Source organism: Acartia tonsa, chromosome 4 (genome assembly GCF_053477335.1).
Source record: "Acartia tonsa isolate MP-2025a chromosome 4, ASM5347733v1, whole genome shotgun sequence".
Taxonomy (NCBI): Eukaryota; Metazoa; Arthropoda; class Copepoda; order Calanoida; family Acartiidae; genus Acartia; species Acartia tonsa.
The window spans coordinates 26,373,672-26,398,832 of NC_137263.1; the positions used below are offsets into that span (position 1 = coordinate 26,373,672).

A 25,161-nucleotide genomic window follows, 5' to 3' on the forward strand; every position below is an offset into this window, starting at 1 on the left:
AACTGCCATGCAAAATCTTAGACCTGTAACTCTTTTTTTAGTTAAGTTCCTTTGCTGACTTTTAGTTTTGGTTTCAAAAAGTGTCACTTTCGCCCCCCCCCCCCTTTGTATAATCTAATATTAATTTTTTTGACTTATTGAAAAAAGGGCCTTCTTACACCAATTCAATTTTTTTTGTACTTTCTCCTAATTTGTATGTCCCTTGGGAAAACTAAAACGTTTGTCGGTCGGTCCGGTTTCCATCTGGTTTCCATCTGTAACCATTTTACCCGTAACATCATTTACATCTTGAGTGCTTCGAGAAAGTTGGACTTGTGATTTTTAGTTTTTAATACAGAAATTTGTATAACAACTTTGGTACCTAGTACTGTATTAAACATAAAAATCTAAATTTTCTGCTACTTTTTATATCAATTTAAGCAATCTAACAGTAATTTGAAAATTGCTTTACGAACAATTTATTTATGTTTTTTTGAAGTGCCGACTTGCAATAGTTTTTATGAAAACTAATCTTGTTCTTGTCATCTTCGAAGAAATAAATTTTATTTAAAAAAAGACCTGGGGTTATATTTCCCATAAAATAACAACCCTCCCTTTTATCTTTTTACTAAAGATGATGTAAGGCTTAGAAAAACAGAATACGCCACGCAACGAATACGTTATTAATAGGTTTCAAACAAAAACCAGGTGCATATCTTCCAAAAATAACTTTATATTTATTAGTAAATTGTTGAAAATAAGATTTATCTTATTAGTTTAGAAGGATTACACTACTTTTCAATTTAACTTTCCTTTACTTAGCAATTTTTATTTGGTTATGTTTTAGCTTTTTTTTCTCTAAAAACAAAAACAATTATAGCTGTAAGTAATGACAAGAAAAAAATTATAAAGTCTTTAGTAATTGAACCCATATTAAGGATTCTTGTGTTTTAATTGTTAAATCTTTCTGAATTTTTAAATCTTTCTTAATATCACAACCTAATACATATCTAACTATATTTGGACTTATATTTGTTCAGATAAATGGTTTGTATTCGTGTTTATGGCAAAGTAAGAAGCATGTTGAGAATATTTTCATTATAATCTAGCTGTAAATGTTAATTCATGTTGCACAGATAGTATATCTTTAATATTCTTTTCCTACCCGGCACAGAACAGAATTTTGTCAACTCTTATATCTTATGCATTAGTATACCCCACCTCACCCCATACTATTACATTGAAAAGAACAACCAAGCCTTTAACTTACTAGTAGCAGTCATTATTTCGCCAGTGATTCACCCTAAACCCCACATTATTATTAAAAAACTTGATCCTAGATCCTTCAACACAAAACCTTGTTTTATTTTGTATGATGAAGACGGTTAAAGTAAATTACATACTAGATGCACATAACAATGGGAAAAAAATATTTTGAAACTGTTAATGCAAAAAAAGTTTTAAAATTGGACCAAAAATACCAAAGATATGGGGAAATATGTCAAACATATAAAAATAACCAAAAACCTGTTAAAAGGCAGTCTGACCGCCATTGTTGTTTTGTTCAAATGACAGGAAATTTAATTTTGATATCTTTAACTGAAAAAATTTCGAAAATCGGACCATAAACTCCAAAGATATGGAGAATAATGTAAAAAATATAAAAATAGACAAAACCTGCAAAAAGGCAGTCTGACCGTCATCGTTGTTTTCTTCAAACGACGGGAAATTTAATTTTGATATCTTTAACTGAAAAAATTTTGAAAATCGGACCATAAACACCAAAGATATGGGGAAAATTTGGAAAATATAAAAATAGCCTAAAACTGCTAAAAAGCAGTCCGACCGCCATTGATGTCTTATAGTTAATTGTGCTCCTTAATGATGAGAATGTCGTTAAAAAGTTTCAGCTTTCTACCTTTTATAGGAGCCGAGAAAATCACGTTTCCCCCAATTCATTAATTACGGACGGACGAACGGACATTGTGAATTATATAGTAATTCGCTACTAAAAATATCTTAAAAGCTAATAAATCTCTGAATAAAATGCTATTAACTAAGTTGACAGTAACTAACCCTTCTCCCTCCCTTTTCTTTAAATAAGATTGGCCCATTAGGCAGGGTTTGTGGTGGGGGGTTCATTGGATATAAAAAGTATATTACCAACTTCCTTTTTTTTCTGCTCCGTGTATGATCCTGTTCTGCTTATTTAAATTCATGTTTTCTCCCTCCTACTCACCTGTTATATATATATTCAATACAAAAAAGAAAACAATTTACTAATAGGAAAAAGTTTTTTCTTCTCTATTTTTTCTTTGGTTGTGTTGAATAATTTTGTGTGGTAAGTATGCGTGTGAGAAAATGATATGCAGTGAAAATATGTAGAAAATGATGAATTATGTTCGACCCTCTGTGAATTCACTTTTTTGAAATAAAAGAAATGAATTCTTTTGCAGAATTGATTTAACCTTTTTACCCTTCCTTGCATTATGAAAATGTAATTTCTACTTTATGAAATTAGACAGGTAATATACATATTATTTTAAAATTTTTATTAAAATACAAATAAAAACCTTAAAGAAGTTTCATGAAAAGGACACAAATCAAGTGGTGACTAGACACTTCCAGGGTTTGATCAAACAAAATTTAAAATTCCTTTTGAATCTTTGTTTAGATGGATAAGAGGACAAAGATAATGGAAAGGAGGAAAGAATGTCGTAATTGACGATAAAATACACGAATTAAAAATAGATGGGAAGGGAAAAAATGTGAGTGGGAGGTATTTCTTTATTAACGGCGACAGGTTGTGCAACTTTTGGTTTTTGCAAGAAAAATGGTGTGCACAGGAATTAGTTTGACAGGATCAGATGGATAACAGAGTTGTTACCCTCTATATAGCATCGTAAACTATGTACACAATAATAAGGTCAAGTCTCGGTTCACACGAAAATAAAAACTATTTCATTTATAGTGTTATGTACCTAATTAATCAGCAATGCTAATCTATAATTAAAAATATAAGATATTAGTTGGTGTGTATATTTTGCATAGACAGTCACCGCTACCATTTAGTTTTTAACTTTATAGTACGCCACTAAATAAAGTTGACATTCTTGATTTAAGTTCCAAAACTAACAAAAATTTTAATTGGTCAAATTCATCACAAAAAATAATGAAAGAATAATACCAAAATTCAAATTAAAGATTTTGTTTTATTTTAAATCTCTGAATAAAAGATATTTCTGGTAAAATAAATATTAACTTTGAAAAGAATAAGTTGTTTTCAAAAATGAATTTTTAAAACATTAGAAATTTAAAATAAAAAGTTATCTATATCTCTATAATTATGTCTATCTACCACATAGATAAACCTATCCCAAGTTGTTTTATAAGAAAATAGATACGTGGATTTTTTTGTAACCAAAAAGATTTGAAGAAAACAAATGAATTTCATTACCTAACAATTTATATTTTGCTATTTAATTTTAACATAATGAAATTAACTTTCTTTAAAATCTTTTTTTACTTATTTTCTTTTCCAAAGTTAAAGAAGTTATTATTTTGAGTACAAAGATCTAGATTTAGGTAATAAAAAGGCTTGTTGTTCTTTCCTTAAGTTCTATTTTCCAGACCAAAGAATAAAAGTATTTTTATACTAATCCAGGTTATTGAATTTCCCCCCCAAACACTGGAATATTTTAGTGAGAAATACAATCAAATAATTTGCATAATGTTATTTATATGTATACCATCTTAAATTCTTATGAACTATAGTTTTCCTTTTCTCAACTTGGAATTATATTTTATTTCTTATTATGTTACAAAGGTTGGCTCCAACGCAAGCCTCAAAGGCGTTTGGCCGTCTACATTATATACACAAAAAGTAAAGTTTAGATGCTTAGCTTATATCATTGTTCTTAATTATCCAAGTAGTTTCCATTTCAAGTTAATAGGATAAATATATTTTTGCATAATTTTATAGCTTCAAAGCTGTAAAATTTTACTTTGTTGTTACAGAAATCCTCATGCAAAGTTTATAAACAAACGATCCAACTTGCCTGAATTAACAATTAGAGTTGTTTTGGACTGACTGACAGAGACTCTAAAAGTAGAAAAGCTTTGTATTTAAAATTTTGTTATCATTTACCTTCAAACAAGGCTTCCTGGAAATTAAAAACTTATTTATTCAGCAGTTTTAGTGATCAAAATTAAAAAGAACAGACGCACATCCAACTACTAATAAAATATAAGTAAAATTCAATAATGGATTTTTTTTATAATATCGTGATTGAACATGTTATTACATAATTATCAAAGGAAGAAATACCTATATCCGTTTTGGTTTGACCTTTACATCAAATCAATTTTTACATAACACAAGTACAATTATGTCTAGAAGAAGCGAACAAACTATGAAACCTATAGCATATTCAGCAAATAAAATATTTTTAATGTTTGATAATAAAGAGGGCCATTTTTTGACGTAATATTCGTAAAGTTGTGTGTTAGCGTTTAGTCAAATGCACTTATTAAATTAAAAAGCTCAGAATTTTGACCATTTCATATATATTTATACATTGGTCAAAATTAGGAACAGTTTGACCTAATAAGCGCATTTGACTTAACGCTAAACACACAACTTTATGGATAATACGCAAAAAATTACTCTCTTTTTGAGTGTTGTTTGTTTATATTGGTCTGCCCATGTGTAAACTTGATAATTAGAGTAGCTGTGATACGAGGTAAGCTAAGCTGCGATACTAAAAATATCTCATTTCTATATCAATAACCTAAAACATACCTTGGACCAGTACCAAACCAATCCTTTTATAAAAGTTTCAGCATGTCTGGGTGCCTGTCTGTCTGTAGCTTAAGATTGTTAACCGCCGGACTGATATGGTCCTTCTTTACATTGAAGTTTCTTATAGGTCCAGGAAAGATCAATAATTATTTTGTTATTACCCTCCCAAGAGGAAATGCCCATTGAAAACAGTATCACCCCACAATTTCAAAAAAAATTCTTTTATAACCAAAATTAAAATTGGAGGATCCCCTCTTCTCTAAAGTGCATCTAGGGGCGTTTATAATATAAAGCTATTTTAGAGGCGTAGCCCCCAGTATATAGAATAAGATTATATAAATGAAGCAAAGGATATTTAAACTAAAATTGCCCTCATAAAATTGAATTTTAATTTAAATGAAAATATTTATATCTGAAATTAGAAAAGGATAAGATTAAATAATTCCTGAATGTTGTAAAACTTGGCGTATGGGTTAATCCCAAAGATTTAGAGCAAGGGAAAATAATAAAGTTGTCGCGCACACGGTTCAATTCTGCCCTGTAACCTTATCTAATTACATGGATTACTATTCTACTAGGTCATAGGACAAACAAGAGACTTGACAAATCATTAATAGTTAAATATATTTTCTGTTATTCTTAAATACAAAAGAGTAAATGTTTTGTTAAAGATGTTATTAAACAGCAGAAACGTGTAGGTAGACTTAGGTAAAATTAATTAAATTAAGTTTGTTTTTATACATTTGAAGATATATAGGTATTAATGCGTCATTCAATATTTGAATTATTAAATTGAATTCTAGACTAAAATTATGTTGCACAATGTTTATCCAAATTATTCAAGAAATTGCAAAAAATAAGAAATTTTCGCACACTTTGTGCAGTCTTGGGCTCAGCTCTGTCTTCAATCTTATTCCTTTCTTTCTATTTCTCTACCTTGCAAGAATATATTAAAGAAAAATTGTATTTTCTTCTGGTGGAGCAAACTGACTGTTGATGTCTAGTTTGTGGGATAATTGACTGTTTTCCAATGTGGAGAGAGCTTTTCAATTCAGTTTTTCACCCTGCCAACATTTCTTGTTCCATTGTTCCAGCTTCATTACTCTCACAGGTACACTCACCACACACACACACACACACCTAACACACAGCCCAAAACCAATTCTGTTTATTTAGTTTAACCTTTTTTTCACATCGTAAAAAGTAAAAAATGGAAAATTTGGGTCATAGAAATTAACCAGAGTTTATGGTATTGTTTCTATAAAAGCGAAGTTACTCTAAAAATTAGTCATATCGGTAGGTTTGTAACGCACCTACCACCTCTGAAATATGTCTCAGGAAAGGAGAGGATATTGTCGCTCAAATAGAAGAATCCTTTCTTTCAAAGGCAGAATATTACAAATATGACTTTTGGATAACATTGTCATCCATCCTTCAATATATAAACATTTCTACATTGTTTTTTTTTCATTTTGAACTCATTTAAAACTCATTTTATATCATTATACTATAAAATTAAGACAATTCCACTTCTGAAGTATAATTCGAATGATATATTTAATGAGATTTTAAAAGAGTAACATATATGAGTTTTTTTTTATTATTGCTTATTTTAGCTATAAAGATTATTTTTTGCTACTTTCAACCGAGCCAAAGGATGCTTTGGTCAAAGTCCCTTGTTAACAATTTATTACTATTGTCAAAATATGCATTATTAATATTATGTATAACTCACAAATATTACATTTTCAGTTAAGAAATTATCTTTTTGAAATGTAATTATTTTCTTTTGTTTTGCCAAATTTTATTTTTTCTTCATTTATGTAATATTTAAACATTTGTTTAGGTTTGTATGTTTGTATTTGTGTTTGTGTGTGTGTGTGTGTGTGTGTGTGTGTGTGTATTGTTTATGTTTTGGCTCATTCCTGAACCTAAATTCCGTTTTCTTTTCAAAGGCAAAGTTTTGGGCAAATACAAAATTTCTTCACATTTTGTTAACTTTTAGAGTTTTAGAGTAATAATAACTGTTTTTAATTCTGTTAAATAATGAAAATTCTTTATTTGTTTTATTTTTTAAATTCTACTGGCTATACATTCGTGTTAGAGTATACCTTGTTCTTTAAATCTGAGTTTTGTTAAAGCAAAGCTTTGATATCATTAGTGTTGGTCCATCTGTCTGCAACGAATAGTTTATACAGTTAATTTAAGCATGTCAGACTTTCACTGTCTATTTCAAACCTTGAATGCTGATTCCTGTAATAATAAGGTACGATTTAGAGAGCATGGCAAATATATAATCGTTTTAAGAAAATTCGTACGCCCATATAAAACATGCTGATTTTTATTTTTTAACAACTTTTTTATGATATTGTTATCCTATTTATCTAATATTCTGAATAATGATTGCTAGAACAACAAGGGTAAATATTAAAAGCGAAAGATCTATAAAAGCAAGGTTAAAAATGTTAGTATGGACTAATATTTTGCTTGTTCTGACACTCAACAAGTGTTCGTTAGTCGTACTCTTCGGATGTTGTCATCCTTGTTTATGTGCATTTATAACCACAAATATGCAAAAGAAATGTTTGTTAACAACAAATCTGAATCTTTTGTATTTCTCTACCTCTGTACCTTGTATTCCTTCTCAATATTAGCCGACAGAGTCACATAGATATACAGGTTATCCACAAGATTTAAACACAAATTATCGGAGAAAAAAATTATGATTTATTCATTACAAAATCATGGGTGTCCTTACCTGCCAAGAGAAATGGCATAGAATATACAATTCCCTTCTTTTTGAACTGGAATGATGTTTACTCGATTCAGTCATAAAATCATAATAGGATTATGTTAGACAAAAATTTGAGGGCTAGGCTTTGACTCAAAAGGGGACTATCAACAAAGCGTTTGATGATATTGATCAAAAAATGCTTTACATTTCAAAGTTTATTCCATATAAAAACCATAGTTAAACCTAACTTTTTAGTCAATAAACCAAGTATTAAACATAAACCTAGTATATTCACAAAAAAATTCTATGGATCAATGCTGGAAGGTGCTTAGAATCACTTGCTCTCGTTCGTGGATATTCCCCTTTAAAACAAAGAAAATTGAATAGTATTTGATAAGTCAACTCTTAAAAAGTGATGCTTTTTTGCCGTGTTATTTTATTTTGTCCTTTGAACTCAACAAAGCGTTTGATGATATTGATCAAAAAATGCTTTACATTTCAAAGTTTATTCCATATAAAAACCATAGTTAAACCTAACTTTTTAGTCAATAAACCAAGTATTAAACATAAACCTAGTATATTCACAAAAAAAATCTATGGATCAATGCTGGAAGGTGCTTAGAATCACTTGCTCTCGTTCGTGGATATTCCCCTTTAAAACAAAGAAAATTGAATAGTATTTGATAAGTCAACTCTTAAAAAGTGATCACTAATGTAATATTATTGTTATAGGTAAGTTGTAAGGATATAAACTTATAAAGAGAGAAAATGTCTGGACTCTTCAATATGTGCATAAATTTTCTTAAATCATTATTACAGCTGGTATTTGTTGAAAATAATACAAAATCGTCGAGATATGAAGAACAATAACTTTCTTGTAAATTTTAGATTAAAATTCGCATAGTTCCTTTTTAAACCAGTCACCTTTATCGTTGAATTCATTTTGATAATTGTAGCTTTGTACGCTTTAGAAGTGGAATTATTAAATTGTTATTTTATATGTAGATTCATGATTTACAGACTATGAAAGTTTTATTATTCTTAATTGATGACAAAATGTAGTTAATGAGAAGAAAAATTAAGATTTTTTTTTATTGTTTGCTATTAATTTAGATGATTACCTAGAATGAAAATATGTTGAAGTATGTTTATTCAGATAATAATGAGTTCTTTTTAAAATAATTTCAGCCGCCTACGTAATTCATTTTAATATAAAAACTCACAATATATGTAATTAAAATTAATTGTTAAATATTCCAGAATTTTTCCATCCTTTGTATCAACAGTTTCATAACTTTTATTGTCAAGTTTTCATTGTTCAAACTCAGCTTTCCAGTTTTGAGTTATTGTGTTTTTTTCTTTCAGTTTTTTTGATGATTTATACTTTATTTTGATTAAAAAAAATTTTTTTTGTCTGAGGCAAGAAATCTTCGAAAGGTGTGCTCTGATTGAGAAGTATTTTATTTGGATTTTAAGGAGAAATTGTGGTTTTAGGAAAGTCTTCAAGATTAGATTTTCACCCATTAAAAGTAGAAACCTTAAAAGCTGGATATATACATTAAGATGTATGCATCATATTCTTTTTATTTAATCTGGAAAAAGGTTTAGTTTGGAGGAATTACCATTCTAGATATGATGAGAATGAGTTTAAAACAAGATTAGAGAGAGGTGAATGTGTAATAAGCAGGGATATCAAGGGATAAGGCAATGGACGATATAATAATGTACATGTACATCGGTACAAGTAACCTATTCCTTATTTTAAGATTACTGGTTGAAATGTATGGACGCTGCTAGATTGATCCAATAAAATAACCTAAAGTTCTCAATCTAACGAATGAGATAACGTATTTATACCAGTATAATTTACAGTTGTATGTCTCCTTCCTCCCTGGCAATAAGGGTTTTCAGAGTGTGTCCCATTCTTCATTCAAAATAAGAAATAAAAAAATAAAAAAATTTTAATTTCTGATTTCCTGATAGAGGTCAGACCAGACTAAAAAACAGTCTTTTGTTTGGTAAGAATTCTACCTTTCTTAAAGCAAATAATAAGTATGAGAAAATTTCACTTTAACCTTTCATCATTCATGTGTAAGAATTTTCTTTAAAAACCAATAAATACTCATTTAAAAGTATTTTGTGAATATGGTAATTTGACTTATCAACATCGTAGCTTCTCAATATCTAGGGTGTATCTTTTGTCTATAAGTCCAACCTAAAGAAAACAGCCCTAAAATTGTAATTTTCGAAATCTTCCTTTTAAAATATTTAATTATTCTCTCTGGTTACTTTCTAGTTATTTCATTTAAAATGTTGACAGCTTAGTATTGATGCGCAACTTATAAACAAATTTTTCCTTGTTATTTTAAAATTTTATTTTTAAAAATATAAGGAAAATAATTGTAAAATGTGAGAATTATGATAAGAAACCTTGAAGTTTTACTAAGTCGTTTTCTATAAGTCCAGGTGCCCTTATTTTTACTTCTCCCATTCTATTTAGCACCCTTTTTATTATTTTTGAACCTGTTAAAAAAAACTTAATCTTTCTCTCTTCTTTACTTTCCCCTTTTCCAACACCTTCATCTACTTTTCTCCCGAAAAAAATGCCTTACAGGGCTCTCGTACCAGCCTCAAAGTGGGCCTCCACAAAATATTTTCAAAGTAAAAGAGTAGAAAAAAAAGAGGGAGGTGACAAGAGCTTTATATTAATACATATATATAAATATATTTAAGACATGGATAACTTTGATGTGGGGAAAAGGCATGGGGATATAAAAATAAAGAGGTGGTGGGGTAATGGTATAATCAAGTACGGGGGGGGGGGGAGCTGAAAAGAGGGTGGAGTGAGAAACCTCGCCAGAGGTACTCCGGGAGGTTATAACACCGTTACCCGGTAGGTCCTTCTTTCTTCGGGATTGTGTATAGTCGGTTGTTAACTGAGGTAGTGGTATGGCGACACTCAACCATCATCAACATACACTCATTTAGTTCTAGATAATAATATACAATTTAATACAAGGAACATTGAATATTTACCATTTTAAAATGAAAATAATCTTGCCCTTTAAATCATGTTTTTCTATTAAAAATTCTACAAATATCACTCATAAAATTATTTGCGCTTTTAAGTTTTAACTAGGTAAGGCTGGGTTGTTGATAATTCATGAGAGGTGAAAAATAATATAATTCATAGGTATACACAATAGTATACAAATACTCGCCATATTTCATTCTCAACAGGGCTAATTTAACACTTGAAGTGTACTGTACATATTTTTTATTTCTGTTAAACTGGCAATTCTAACTTGTTTAAAAGTGAAATTATAAATCAAAAACTAAATTTTATTTCACCAAGTGTTTCACCAAAATATTTAGTTTATCTAACTAAAAAGTATTTTTCAATTATTAACAATAGAAGTACTTACATTATCTTTTTTCAATTAAAACTAATTAAATTTCTACTTTGAGTGATTTTCTTAAAGGATATGTTGTGTAGATATTTGCATATATTGTAGAAGTATATCACACATATTTTACACCAAAATATGCAACAAAAAATGCCTCCCAGTGCAAAATAGTTAAGATTTTTTTTGCTTGCATTTAGGCATTGAAAAGTGTTGGCAAGCTAAACAAATTGCAAAGGAAATCAAGAAAGCTATCATTGACGCCAATTATTAAAGCAGTTTTTACATTTTTTACAATATGTACAATTCTACACATTTATCCTTTATATTATGATAAATTATGATTAAATTATAAAAATTTTACTTACTTTAATGCTAAATCTTTTTTTTCTCACTTATTTAATTGACTAACATATCCAAAATTTAAATCTAACTGTTTACTTATTAATTTCATATATTTTCAATTGAATTTTAGTAAGTTTAATATTTTGTTAAATTTTTATTTCTCTTTTATAGACTTTTTAAGATTTGTTTATTTAAAAATGCTGTTTCAGAACTTTCAACATATATTTGACTAAATTTATTTATAATACTACTTCAGATTTTAGATACTTTTTTTTAGTTTTGAAATAGTAGAAATATTAAACTAAACTAAGATGGGATGTACTTTATTTTTACTGTAATTTGATAGATTAAAATTTGGTTATAGAATATTTAATCATCTAAAAATACGTATATATTTCATTAACCTTTCTAAATTTGCGTTTACAAAAGTTAACTATAAAGTAGGAGAGGTAAGATGCTTTTCAATTTTAAGAGTAACTCAAAATGATATTTTATTAACCAATTGAGCGAAATATTTGGTGTTTTGACTTGATAACAACATTTAACAAATAAATTATAAATAGCTATTGTGTAAAAAGTAAATATAAAAATACCCTATTATTACTAGCTCTACCTATAATTAATATTTTTCAATGGTCTTAAATGGTATTTAGGTTAAATATACTTAGAACCTAAATTTAACTTTATATAATATATCTGCTTAGCTTTGAAACATTTTCTTTTTAATATTAAATCACCTAAAAATTAAGCAAGAAAGAAATGGTTTTGTGATGCCACTATTTAGTATTTACCAAAAGACTGTGCTCAATGAAAAGTATTCGTAATGCTCATGTTAATTCTAGGCCACATTCTTGGGTTAATCCCAGACCTCACCCCCTGCCAGGGCCCGCCTTGTCTTTCAATGAGACGAGAATAGAATATTTTGGCTTGAAAACAAAACCATTCTATAAGCCATAGGACAAATATTTTCAGCTTTCCAAGAAAAATAGAAGTTTAAAAGATATTTTATCTCCTATTTTGCTCAGGTTATTGTATTCTTCAGGATATCTTATTTCTTTGAAACGTAAATTTTACATGTTTATTTTAGTTTAATGTTAATTAAGCACTTTTAAAAAAAAAGAGAATGAATTGACGGCCGCCGCTAGGCCGCCAGCAAACTAAATCTTATTTCGCTTGGCAGCTTTAACATAATTTTATGGCATTTTGAAAAATAGAAAAAATACTAGAATCTAAATTAAAAATGTTTGGTTTTTAAAGAAGTAAAAATACTTAAAGTAAGTAGTGTTTTGATATTATTATTGTGTCTACCTTCTACTCTCTAGGTTAGATAAATAGTGTTAGTTTTCATTCCTTTATTCCCCCCCCCCTCCCCTCAGAATCAAAATAGTAAAATTTAATTAGATATTTTGTTATTTCCCGGAATATATTTGAGTAAGTGGCACTTTCTAACACAAACTTGCTACAAATTATCTTAGTTTTTCCTCTGATTACTTTACATAATTATTACTTTCGGGCCAATTCATTTTCTTTCTATTGTGACAGTTTTTAAAGTTAGGGAAAAGAGGGGATAGAGACACAAAGGGAAATTATGGAGAAACTAAAATAAATCTGATGGTAAAATAAATAAAGGGTTGACAATGTTTTTGTTCTTTTTCTTGGAATTTTAGTAATTATTTAGTTTACTTTTTTGATTGAAACTTTGTAGTTAATTGAAGCCTGACAACATTAGCTTTTATTTCCGTTGTTATTCAATTATATTATTATTGATCAAGGAATTAATAACATCTTTGTTTCCCTGTCATTTTTTAAAGGGCTTTACTATTTGTATTTTAATTTTTAAAAAGATTTGCGTTTTGTAAGTATGAAAATAAAATAAACTTAAATCTTTTATTGATTTGTTTGTGGCAAAAAACCTAATTTTTCTTTTCAAAAAAAGTTTAAAGTCGAATTTAAACTCCATCTAAATGTCTGAGACCAATTTGTTATTCAAAGCACCGAAGAAATTCTGAGTTAAGTAGATGAAACGATTCTGAAAGTCAATTTATTCTGTTTACATTTCAGTTTTGCCAAGTTCTTTAGTTTTACGGGTAAAGTTTTTTTTGTTGTTTTTCTGTGGGAAGATATATTTGTTTTTGTTTCTTTGGTTGGGCTCTATATGATCTTAGATTTGGTATGTTTTATTAGACTTCAGTTTAGATTATATAATTTCAACTTTTCATGCATAGGCAAGCTTTTAATGTAATATTCTAATCTATATTCTTAGATTGACATTGTAAGAAAAAGTAAAACTCAAATTATACAAGTCCAGGACAGGTCCTAAATTTTTTCATATGTAGATTAAATGATAGAAACCACATGCTAAGAATTCATTCCCGCAATAACTACTTCCCTTCTTATCCAGGAGAAATACAAAGATTCTTGAAAAATATTTTATTAAATGTAACACATCAAGATTAAAGCAGTAATTAAAGTCACAGTGTGATTGTTGTCATTAGGGAGTTTTAGGGTTTACATCATAGGTCAAATTGTTTTTTGTCAAGTTTTTAAACAGTTCTGTGTCTTTCCAAGTTATGCTAGCCGCGAGGTTAAAGAACTTCTGTAAAATAATCAGAATTTGAAAAAAGTTTAAAGTTAACTTTTTTTCCCCATAAAAACAAAAGAAATAACCATTGCACTTTGTTAGAGATCCTAAATAAGCTACTATAAGAAAATATGTTACAGATAATTTTTTTCTTTGTCATTGTTTCTGTTCTTTTTAATTCTAGTTGTCTGTCCAGTCTGTTATTACAAGAATAGATTTTAATAACTAGATTTATAATACTCTACTTTTTGTATTATAATATAAGATTAGTTTTATAATATTTTCCAGTGGACAAAACCAGAGGGTAAACACTCCAATTAAGAGTCAAAGTCAATCATCAAATAATCATTCTATGTATTTTAATGCCTAGATTTAGAAATTGAAACAGAATTTTTTTATATCAAGTTCAATAAATCTGTAAAATGTTTTGATGATTATCTATTGTAATTATCAATTTTGGTATGCAATGACAGAACTTAATTTGATTCTTATTGTCCCGCAAATTAGAACACACAATACCAGATATACTCAGAATTTACAAGTTATTCATTCAAATGTTCTGTTTACCTTTCATTTTTTGTATATCTAAATAAAATTACCTAGCTATTTAAGAATTTTTGCTACATAACTACATGGCAAAAAAAAAATTTTTTTTACTCGATGTTGAAAAATGTAACTTCAATTGTAAAGGGCGAGCAAAAACATTTTCATTCTTTTATTAGAGTTGGAATTTTGAGATTAAATTTTACAATTCTTTATGAGAAAAAGGGAGTGGTGATAATTTTAGAGATTTCGTAATTTAAGTATGAAGGACACCAAGTAACATCCTATTCAGAAAACAAAAATTCATGTAAATGTAGCTTCTTAGGAATGGGTTTGTTAAGCAAGATTAAATTAAATAGTTAAATAAGATTCGTGACACATAGCCACCGTCTTTAGGTCATCTTTGAACATCATTTGCCTTGTTGAGAAAAAAATTGACAAAATTATATTTTTAGATTTTATCTTCTTCCTTTCTATACCTAGCAATTGTGTCCCGTATTTTATTTTTACATGAAGCTTTAAATCAAGTTTTGAGTTCTGTGATGTTTTTAATTTCCCCTTGATTACGAGATATCTACATTAATCTTCACCCCATTTTAAGAAATATTACAATTCTTCTTTTCTTTTATAAAAGTGCACTTTAAGGTATGAGAATAACTAGATTGCTGGGAAGGTTTTATATGAAAGGAAAATAGAATGTGTATTAGCTCCGGAAGCAAGCTAACTTTCATGTTGATTAAATAAAGATTACTTGTGTTGGTATTTATATGGTCTTTTATCATGGAATTCTATTTATTGCATGTTTTTTTTTATTTTCTTAATCCCCTCAAGAATCCCTTAGAATTATTTTTTTTACAAGTGGCGTCTTTGAATTTATTTATTTCCCTTTCCTTCCAAATAAAATTAAATATCGACTTGTTGTGAAAAAAATTTTTTTTATCTTTTTTTTTACAAAAAAGTACCTACCAATGATTGTATTAAAATGAGAAAAAGAACTGAAGCATAAAAAGTTTCATATGTTATTAAAACCCACAGTTAAGAAAATTTGAATAATTAATCATCAAGAAACTGAAGGAATTTCAATTCTTTTTGTGTGGATATTTTTGGCAGCGCAGCTACTTAACGAGTTGGGTATGTTTCTAACTATCAATACACAATAATTAGCAAACTCTCATTAAACAAAGAACAACCTTTTATATTTATTTATTTATTGATAATATTTGTCAAATATTGACTATTTATTGTTTCCCAAGAATAGTGTTACCTTGTTGTTGTTGTTTGCAACCTATGGACGAAATTGTCCTAGTTGGAATTTGAAATGTTTTGATGGAAATTGCACGGAGAAACTTGAGATGAATGTTAATATTGTTGTACATCTTTATTCTGAATATTCACAAACACAAAATTTCTTTCTGAATGATGAAAGTTAATTTTAACAATAACAACTTTAATTTTATTTTCTTTCAAATTATTTTCTGTTTAGTATAACTATAAATAAAATTAGTTTTGCTTTTTACCAAAAATGACAAAATCATAAAAATATCGTATATTTGTCTGTACCTGCCAAAGTACAATTTGTTTGAAAGTTATTTTTTTTTTAAATTTTGACATTAAAAGCGTTTCCTTGAGTTTTCAAATTATATTTGTAATAAACACCTTTTTGATTTAATGTACTAAATCAAAGATAAGTATTAGAAAAAGATAAGACATTTGAAAAATAAATATTCACTTTGTTGTTAGTTCTGAAAATGGAATAAATGAGTCAACACCATCACCTAGCACGCACAAACATTGAAACACAAACTTTCTGATTGTTGTCTTCCATAAATTAAAATTGATATCTGGAGTGCAGTGCCGCCAGCCAGGATGGATCGTGGCTTATATAAAATGGGTTGTCGTCTTCCTGTGACCACGTACTATAGGACTATGTCCATAGATAACAAGCCAACTACAATTATCATTGGGCCAAGTAAGTCTTTTACTATCTTTATATGAAAAAAAATTATTTTTGATGCTTCTTTTAGGTAAGGTCAACTAAAGTTCAGGAGATTTGAAGTAGAAAAATGGAAATAAGGGTAGCATAGATAGTCTACATACAATTTAATTGATTTTAACTAGAGCATTATTTTGTTTCTGCTGATTTATTAACTGCCATTATTAATAACTACAAAATACTTTGCAAATCTTTCATTGTAAAGTTGTAGAACAATTCGTGTTCTAAAAATCTGTCTGGTTCAATTGAGACACGAAATCGTTAGATTTCTCTTTTTATTTTTTTCTTCATATTTTCTCGGAAATTCAAAGTAGTTTTTGAGAATAACGCAACGTATAAGTGAAATTTAACATAAAGTAATCTCATTGTTTGAAAAATTAATAATTTTAGCGCAAAAATATACAATATAATAGGTAATTCTAAAGGTCTGACTGTCTGGAAGTAATAAACGCTTTGGGAAAGTCAGAATTTATGATTGCTATTTTAATCCTCAAAGCGAATTTCTTTTCTCTGATTTCTCTCCTTAAAACATTATAAAGCCATAATTTTTTTCTTGATGAATTTGTCCTTTGCTTGTTGTGTTTGTACTAACATTTATTTATTTGTTAATAAATGTATTATAATATCCTTGATTATTGCGCTGTGCATTCACATCCGCATGGCATATCCTTGAATATTGCGCTGTGCAGACATACCCGCATAGAATATCATCACTTCTGCATTATGTTGCATAATCGCGAAAGATATTATAATAACAGCAAATAAGAAAGAGGGTATGTTTGATTTTGAGAATAGTACAAATGGGAAGTAGGTATTGTTCTGCTGCTGTAATATTAAGCAATTTAGATTTTGAATAGCGAAACTTTTCTATAACTAGGGTATCTCCGTCCGTCCAAAACGGTATCTCTTTTCGTTAATTTAGATATGTTAGAATTGCTCTATCGATTACAAACTCTGAATGATGATTCTCATAAAATCTGAGTACGATTAAGGAAGCGTAGCAACTCTATAATCGTTTTTGTTTCGACATTTGTATTCTGATTATTCAATTCTGATACTGTATAAAAGTTAATGTTCGTTTGTCCTACCATTTCTGAGCTTCGCTTTTATGGATGTTGTCATCCTTGTTTTAATTTGATACATGTGCGGAGATGACTGCACATTATTATGGCTTATGTCAATATTTGCAAGCAATCAACAAGTTTTTTTTTACATCACTATTAACAGATCAAGGAAAAGCAAGGATAATTATTTTCACAAGTTTCGCAACAATGAATGTAAATACTACAATAGTAATTGGGAAAAATTACAGAAAATTTAAAATCACTGTTTGTGGCAAGTACTGTACTTTAAATAATCAAGTTAGTGAATTGTTACAATCGGTCATATACAATGAAATGATACAGTTCCCTCAATTATGTTTCTCAGCCAGACTGACGGACGACATACTTACGGCTGGATATATAGTTAAAGAGCAGCAGCATAACCTACAAAGTTTCAAATGTCAAACAGTTGACTAAATGCCATTAGGTAAAATAATTTTTTTTTTGTGTGTATTCGAATAAAATGTCATTATGAGCTTTTGTTATTTAGTCCTAACTAAACTATTTTATTCTTACAATAAAAGACTTTTCGTAAGGCATACATTAAACTAATACCTATGTGATTAAGGATCTGGTCAGTATTAAGTGCTCTGATCCTCCATAATAATTTGGTCATAATTGTCTATTTGCGAATGATGAAATGATTGTTGGCTTACCATATTTATTGAGGTATGGAGGTGTGTGTGTGTGTGTGTGTGCGTGTGGTTACGTGCCTAATGGTCGGGGAATAACCAATTTTTATCCTTCATTAATTTCCCCTCATTCCATGCTTATCCCCTCTTTTACAGCTTAGTATGTATTACATTGAAGAAGAAGTAAAGATAGATCATTTCTATTATGCTCTTTTTATTTCCAGTCCTATTGCATTATCCATCCTTTACAATACAGGGAAGGATGATTTATCTTAAGAAAAACTAATTCGCCAACTAAATTTACCGCCAGTTGGAAATGATTTTTTTTTTAATATATCTTTTTTGTTTTGAACAATTGAACTTGGTTATTTTCACTAATCCTATTATATAAATTAGAAAATTAGTTATTTTGTTTGTCGATAAAGATCTCTCAAACCACTAAAATGATTGAGTTTTTAATTTTAGGGAAGCTTTACAAAGATCCTTTTGTGTTTTTTTGGCTTTTTTATTTAAAAATTCTAAGTCTTTTAGAGGAGTTTAGGCTATTTTTTCTTCCCTTTCGAGTGCAGAACAACTAGATGCATGTAACGTAGCCTCTAGTATAAAAACAATAATATTTTTTCAGATGATTTTTGACTGACGGGAAAGTGTATTCAATATAGCTTTTCTTGAGTTGAACTATCCCTGGCTGTTACAATCACTTAAGTATAAGATTTGTTGGTATAGAAATGATAGGCCAGACACCCCATACAAACACATTCATTACGGGGATACAGGGTTAGCACAATGGAGCTAACATTATTCTTCAAAATTATTGTAAATCAAAATTCTGCTTTTGTGTAGCTTGAACTTTTAGGATTAAAGGGAGAAAAAACTTTGAAAGGTAATTCCCCCCCCCGCCTATACATATACTCTTCCATCCCCTAAAAAACCTTTTTTTCATACTTTTCTTTCAAATGCATAATTTAATCTATACTAAAAAAGGTAAAGATATATTTGTCTTTGAATGTCCTATCCCTGTATTCCTTCATTGATTATGAGCAAGACGCTCTCCATATGTAAAATCTGGAGTAATGGACAATTTGTCATAAATATTGAACACCATTTTCTTATTTCTTCCCCTAGCATACCTTTTTTCCATAGCTCGCCAACCGCCCATTTATATATATGTATAGTTGATATTTAGCATCTTAGGAATGTACTTAAAGGTGCATGAAACAGTTTGTAATGCAATATAAACTTCAAATTTAAATACTTTTGAGTTGTAATTCAATAAATATGGACTGAAGCTAAAATCAGTTCTACCTTATATTTACAAATGAAGCTGCATGTAAATCTATTTAATGTTTAAGACAAAGATAATGTTAACTATCAACAGAGAGTAATTTCAAACACATTAAGTACTTTTTTACTTTATGGCATATTATAAACTAAACAAAACATTTGATGAATTTTAGACAAATATTTATATATCACAAATAAAGTTTGAAGTCACTTGTCTTGTTCGATCGTAGATCAAATTAGGCAGCTGTTTTTTATACATGGCGGTTGCTATAGAATAGTATACTTAAAGCACCGTCAGTTGCCATGATGTCTAAAACAATGCACAGGCCTGTGGAGAAATTGAGAGAAAGGCTGCGGCAGCGGCTGCCGGGCCCTTTATTTCTTTTATCTTCTTAAAATACACAAATCGAAATTTTTTCATCTGTTTAAAAAAAAATTGTTCTTTCAATGTACACCCTTTAATAAAGAAGAAAACTTTTATTGCATTTCTTTCAATCCTTGCCTCTGAACTTTCACAAGCAAATAGAAACAAATTTCTTTTGTTTTTGTGAGGAATTAGTTAAGGGGATTAATTGATTAACTTTCATATTGGTTTTTCTTCTACAAATAGTAATGTTAAATATTTTGTTATGAAAAAACTTTAAAAATTTTCTTTATTGTAAAAAAATATTCGATCATTACATAAAACTACTCTTAGAACCATAAGATTTATATCATATAGATTCTTTATAAAGTGTCATTTCATCATATTGGAAGCATACCCCCCCCCCCCCCCCCCACTATCTTTAAATACATGATACATTAATTATAGGAATCAAGTATTATTAACAACACTTTATATCACACAATATTCTATAAAAATAATTAAAGGTAATGTGAAAATATTCCAGTAATAGCTTTTATGATAAATAATATTAATCCGCAGATAGCATTAGCTCTCATTCAGTAGAAATAACATTTTACACGCCTAGCTTCATAAACTATTACAATTCATCAACATCAAACTTGTTGGAAAAATGTGTGTGTGTGTTTATGGGTGTGTGTGTGTGTATGTGTGTGTGTGTGCAATAAAAGGAATTAATATAACTTGGAATAAATGTATATGTATGTACAAAGGTCATGTTTCTGTAAATTAGTTTCCTTGTGTTACAATGTTTCGTGTATGTGTAGTGGCTTATTTTCATAGAAAAACAAGGGGTGGGGGGGTCTGGGGGGATTAACAAAACTGTGGGGTAATCAGGAGGGCCAATAAAATATGTATAATAAGAAGGGGAGCTTGAATCTATTTTTATTATCCAATTTCTGATACTCGTTGATTAGATATTGCCTTGTGTGGGCTCTCTAGGCACCTAAACTCAATTTTCCTTTCTATTAGGAATTACAGGCAAATAATGATAAATAAATACAACACGAAGTTCCCCTCTCTGTCCTTTTTTATCGTTTTATTCGTTTGTAATACATATTTTTAATTTCTTTTAGCCAGGGAAAATAAAAAAGGAATTTTATTAGGTTGATTATATATATGTAAATCTGTATATAACTTGATTTTTATACAGTATTTCCATTTTGTACAATTTTGATGTTTATTTTTAATGAAAATATTCTCAAATTAAATTACTTTCAAAGAAATCTAAAACTTAAGTTTTTTATTTTTTAAAATAACTGTTAAATCATTTTTTTTATGTGTCTCAATACCATTCTAACGTAAATTCTTCTGCATAAATTCATCTTCTGTAAACTCCTTTTTCATTATATTGCTGTGTAACTTAAACATTTAGATAGCAAATAAGTCTTTATCTGCTTAGTATGAAATTCTTACAACAAAGTTTAGAGTGTAAGATTGATGAGTGTTGATGATTTGCTAATTCAAAAATATTTTATTCGCAAAGTTGAAAACCATACTTTTGTTTTCCCCAGTTGTTTAGTTTTAGCCTTCAGAAGAATTTATAACTACTGGATGAGTTCAATTGACCTGTCTTTTTTATGGTAACAAGGGCTGGTTAGTTTACCCTCTCTCATTAAATTTACATTTTTGTTCTTTATTTTGGACTGGTCGAAAATTATTACATGTTTTGTTTTTCTTTCATGAAGATGATTTAAAAATATCAGAATTAGTTTTTTGATGGATGAAAGTAACATTTTTTGCGGACACAAAGTTTTCCTGGAAACTTTATTTTTGATGATGGATACCATCTGCTGTTGCAAGGTTTTGTGGGTCTCAACATATCCACACATTTTTCTGTCTTTGTCATCCACTCAAATCACATTTCTCATCATTTTTTTCTTTTATCAGTTTTATATTACCATTAGGTTGCTCTCAGAAAGAGATATGCTATTTGTAGAAAAATATCATGAATTTTCCATCAGACAGAAATTGGTTTTTGTTCAATTAAAGAATAATTTAAAAGATTATATTGTTCAATAAAATGCAGAAAACAAAATACTTTATACAATACTAGCCGCTTTGTCCCATAGCATCTAGGGGCTCTATATTGGAAGGGCTATAGAAGCGCAGAAAAATAGCCTAAAACCATACCCAGAGATATTTGTAAAAATATCATAGCCTAAATCCAACTTAGGGCCTATAAGAAGCTTCACTGTAAAGGAGAACCATATCGGTTTAGCGGTCAGTGAGATCCTCAGGCTACAGACAAAAAAGATTACTTCTTTATATAATAAAATTACGTTGAAAATAATTTCTTTTTATTAGAAATCATTCTCTGTTTTGTACTAAGTAAACTAGATTTTCTTTAGTCGCGAGGCTAAACCTTAATTCACTTTGTCTATCCGTCCCGTCTAACTGTAAAACTATGGAGGAAATGTTATTTTCACACCTGCTATTTCATATAGACTGCTGATTATTTAGGTGAAGATACACTTTTCCATAGAGCATCTAGTATACAACTTACTTGGTCCGTCGGTCTGTCGGCTATGCTACAAAAGTTATGTGTATAATGTACTAAAGGCTTCGTAATTGTCTATATTTTTTCACAACCTCCTTTGTCTTTTTTTTCTTCCATTATGCCAATCTTTATCTGTTTGTCCGTAATGTGTTTTTATCCTTCGCTACATGGTTTTGGAGCCGTTTGATTTTGGTGCGGCTCCGGCTCCGACCTAAAATCAAGAAAAACTCAACATATTTTTTAAGAAACTTAAAAAGGGCATTTGCACATGACAAAACAGAGTTACCAAATTATAATTTGTATAAAAATCTCTTTATTTATCTAGTCCGGAGCCGGAGTTATTTTAACGATAATTACGGCTCCGGCTCCAGCAAAATATGGCGGCTCCACGGCTCCGGCACCGAAACACTGCTTCGCTACCTATGGATGTTTCCGTATAATTTATTTAAGAAATCTGATTATTGATAAAAACGTAAATATACTAGAAAATGAAATATCATTAAATCTTATTACTTCAGCTGTACTCCTATATCCTAAAAAAACTAATAATCCCAGATATCTTAAGGGATAAGACAATGGCCGATAATTGATATTCATCCCAAATTGTGATAAGCAAAATTACCCCTTCTGTTGATAAAAATTATTGGTTAAAAAATTTGGTCATTACAAGTTTGGAACCAACCAATGAAAATTCAATAAAGTAAGAAATCTTTTGTTTCAACGAATAGTATTTTAAGAGGTTATAAAACTTCGGGTACCGGTATAATTTTAAGTCCAATGTCCATTCCCTCCTTTAATAAACCCCTCAATCCTATGTTAGATTTTGCCTCTGGAAACTTACAAATATATTGGACAAGTGAAATAAAATTTTAAATATTTCTTTCAATGAACAAAAACTTTTTAAAAGCGAAGCTTTTCTATAATTAGGGTCGGTCCGTACGTCCGTCCGTCCGTCCGTCCGAGATAGATAGCTTTTATTCGTAAATTTAGGCATGTTAGAATTGTCCTATCGATTTCAAACTTTGCATGATAATTCCTATAGTAGTTAGGTACGATTTAGAAAGCGTAGCAACTCTATAACCATTACCAGAATGTCCGTATTTCCATTTGAAACATGTTGATTTTTCTACTTTTTTTACAACAATTTTTTATGTGATCTAATTATCCGTTTGATCTGATTTTTGGTATGTTGATTCCTGGAACAACAAAGAACAATATTATAAGCAAAGCAACTCTATAATCAAGTCCTATAAATGTAAGTATGTCCATAAACATTATCCTGTATCAAGCAGTTTTTCAACAAATTTACTTACAATTTTGCTTCGGCTCTTATACATTTATATTCTGATTATTCAGTTTATACACTATACAAGTGTTAATGTCCGTTTGTCCTACCGTTTCAGTGCTTCGCTTTAATGGATGTTGCCATCCTTCTTTCTTAAAAATTTTATGTTATTTTTTTATTTTGATTACTATACTAATTTATTTCTTAAAATTTGTTGAAACAAGGTATATGCATTTCCTATTATTTTCTGTCCAAGTGCAATGAAGGACATGTTATATAAAAAGAAATGGTATTTGTACCTGACTTGAATGGTATTGTTAACATCAAAGCCACCTGTCACGCCTACAAACTATCAACACATAGTTTACATAAATTATCAAATAGCCTTTACAAGATATCTCCTTTCAATTTTGTTTATTTTCATCAACTTAATTTATCTCCCTATATATTCTTTCTTTTATTTCTATCTTTTTCACAGCTGTTTTTTTTGGCTTTCCAATGAAGATGACTATTAAATCCTTAATTTTACCCATTAATGTGCATAGATATTCAGTTTATATGTTAAGTAATTAAGTAAGGAAGCTGGTCACAGTGCCTGATAAAAAGTAAACAAATTAAATTATATTACGAGCACTTATACAGTGTGTCTTTGGTATAAGAACTTTTTTTGAAAGCAATTTTACCCCATTTATAGTTATCAGAATTAAATGATTAATGGCTCATTTTTCTTTGTTTTGAAGGACAATTAATAGAACAACAAAACAATATTCCAGTTTTTATTTGAAAAGTACAGTAAAATCTAAAATTCAAAACTTAAGTGTCAACATCTAAAAATGGTTTTAGCGCATTTTTTTATGCTCAAATCTTCTACCTTTTGGAAGAATGGCTGAAAATCGCTTCAAAGTTGGTATAAAGAGCTAAAAATCAAAACAGATACTATTGTAGACATGTACTAGAACATATCAAAGTTTGAAGGCCATGTCTCAACCAGGGAGGGAGTACTGGCCCCCCAAAGTCGACTACTGAAAATCCAATTTTTTTCTTGCAAAGTGTAAAGGATTTGAGCATAAGAAAAATGGACTAAAACCATTTTTAGATGTTGACACCTAAGTTTTAAATTTTAGATATTACAGTACTTTTTAAATAAAAACTAAAATATTTTTTTGTTGTTCTATTGATTGTCTTAAAAAACGAAGAAAATAAGCCACTTATCATTAAATTCTGATAACTATAAGTGGGTAAAATTACATTTAATAAAGTTTTCATGAAAAAAAAACACACTGTACTACCTTCCTAGAAAACTAGAACAAAAAGAACAAGTTGGTCTCGAATGATTCAAAATAGTCTAATTAAGTGAGAAAAAGCAAAGAAATATAACATAATCTTTTTTTCTGACGGAAGTGTTCTTTGAGATGGCATATAACTCACAATTTTATTCATCTTATCTGTGGCTTATAATATACTATTTGCGGCATATATCTTTTTCCTCCCAACACATACGCTTACTTGATCATTTTCCTGCATTTATATCCCTATTCTAATAATGGAATAATTTGGGCATTTTTGTGTGCTGA

At 29.1% G+C, this 25,161-nt stretch overlaps 1 protein-coding gene across 7 annotated transcripts in view; it reads left to right on the forward strand.

The window, feature by feature from the left end:
• The window catches only part of Camta (Calmodulin-binding transcription activator), a 116,557-nt gene that overhangs the window by 40,682 nt on the left and 50,714 nt on the right, over window positions 1-25,161 (forward strand). The window contains exon 1 of one of the 7 annotated variants that reach the window (XM_080157230.1): window positions 16,126-16,356. The exons of the other annotated variants lie outside the window; for them this stretch is intronic. Within the exon in view, the coding sequence (XP_080013356.1) occupies window positions 16,254-16,356 (103 nt within the window). The 5' untranslated portion in view covers window positions 16,126-16,253. Of the gene's footprint in view, window positions 1-16,125; window positions 16,357-25,161 lie in introns of those variants that run through there. 7 annotated transcript variants of the gene reach the window in all.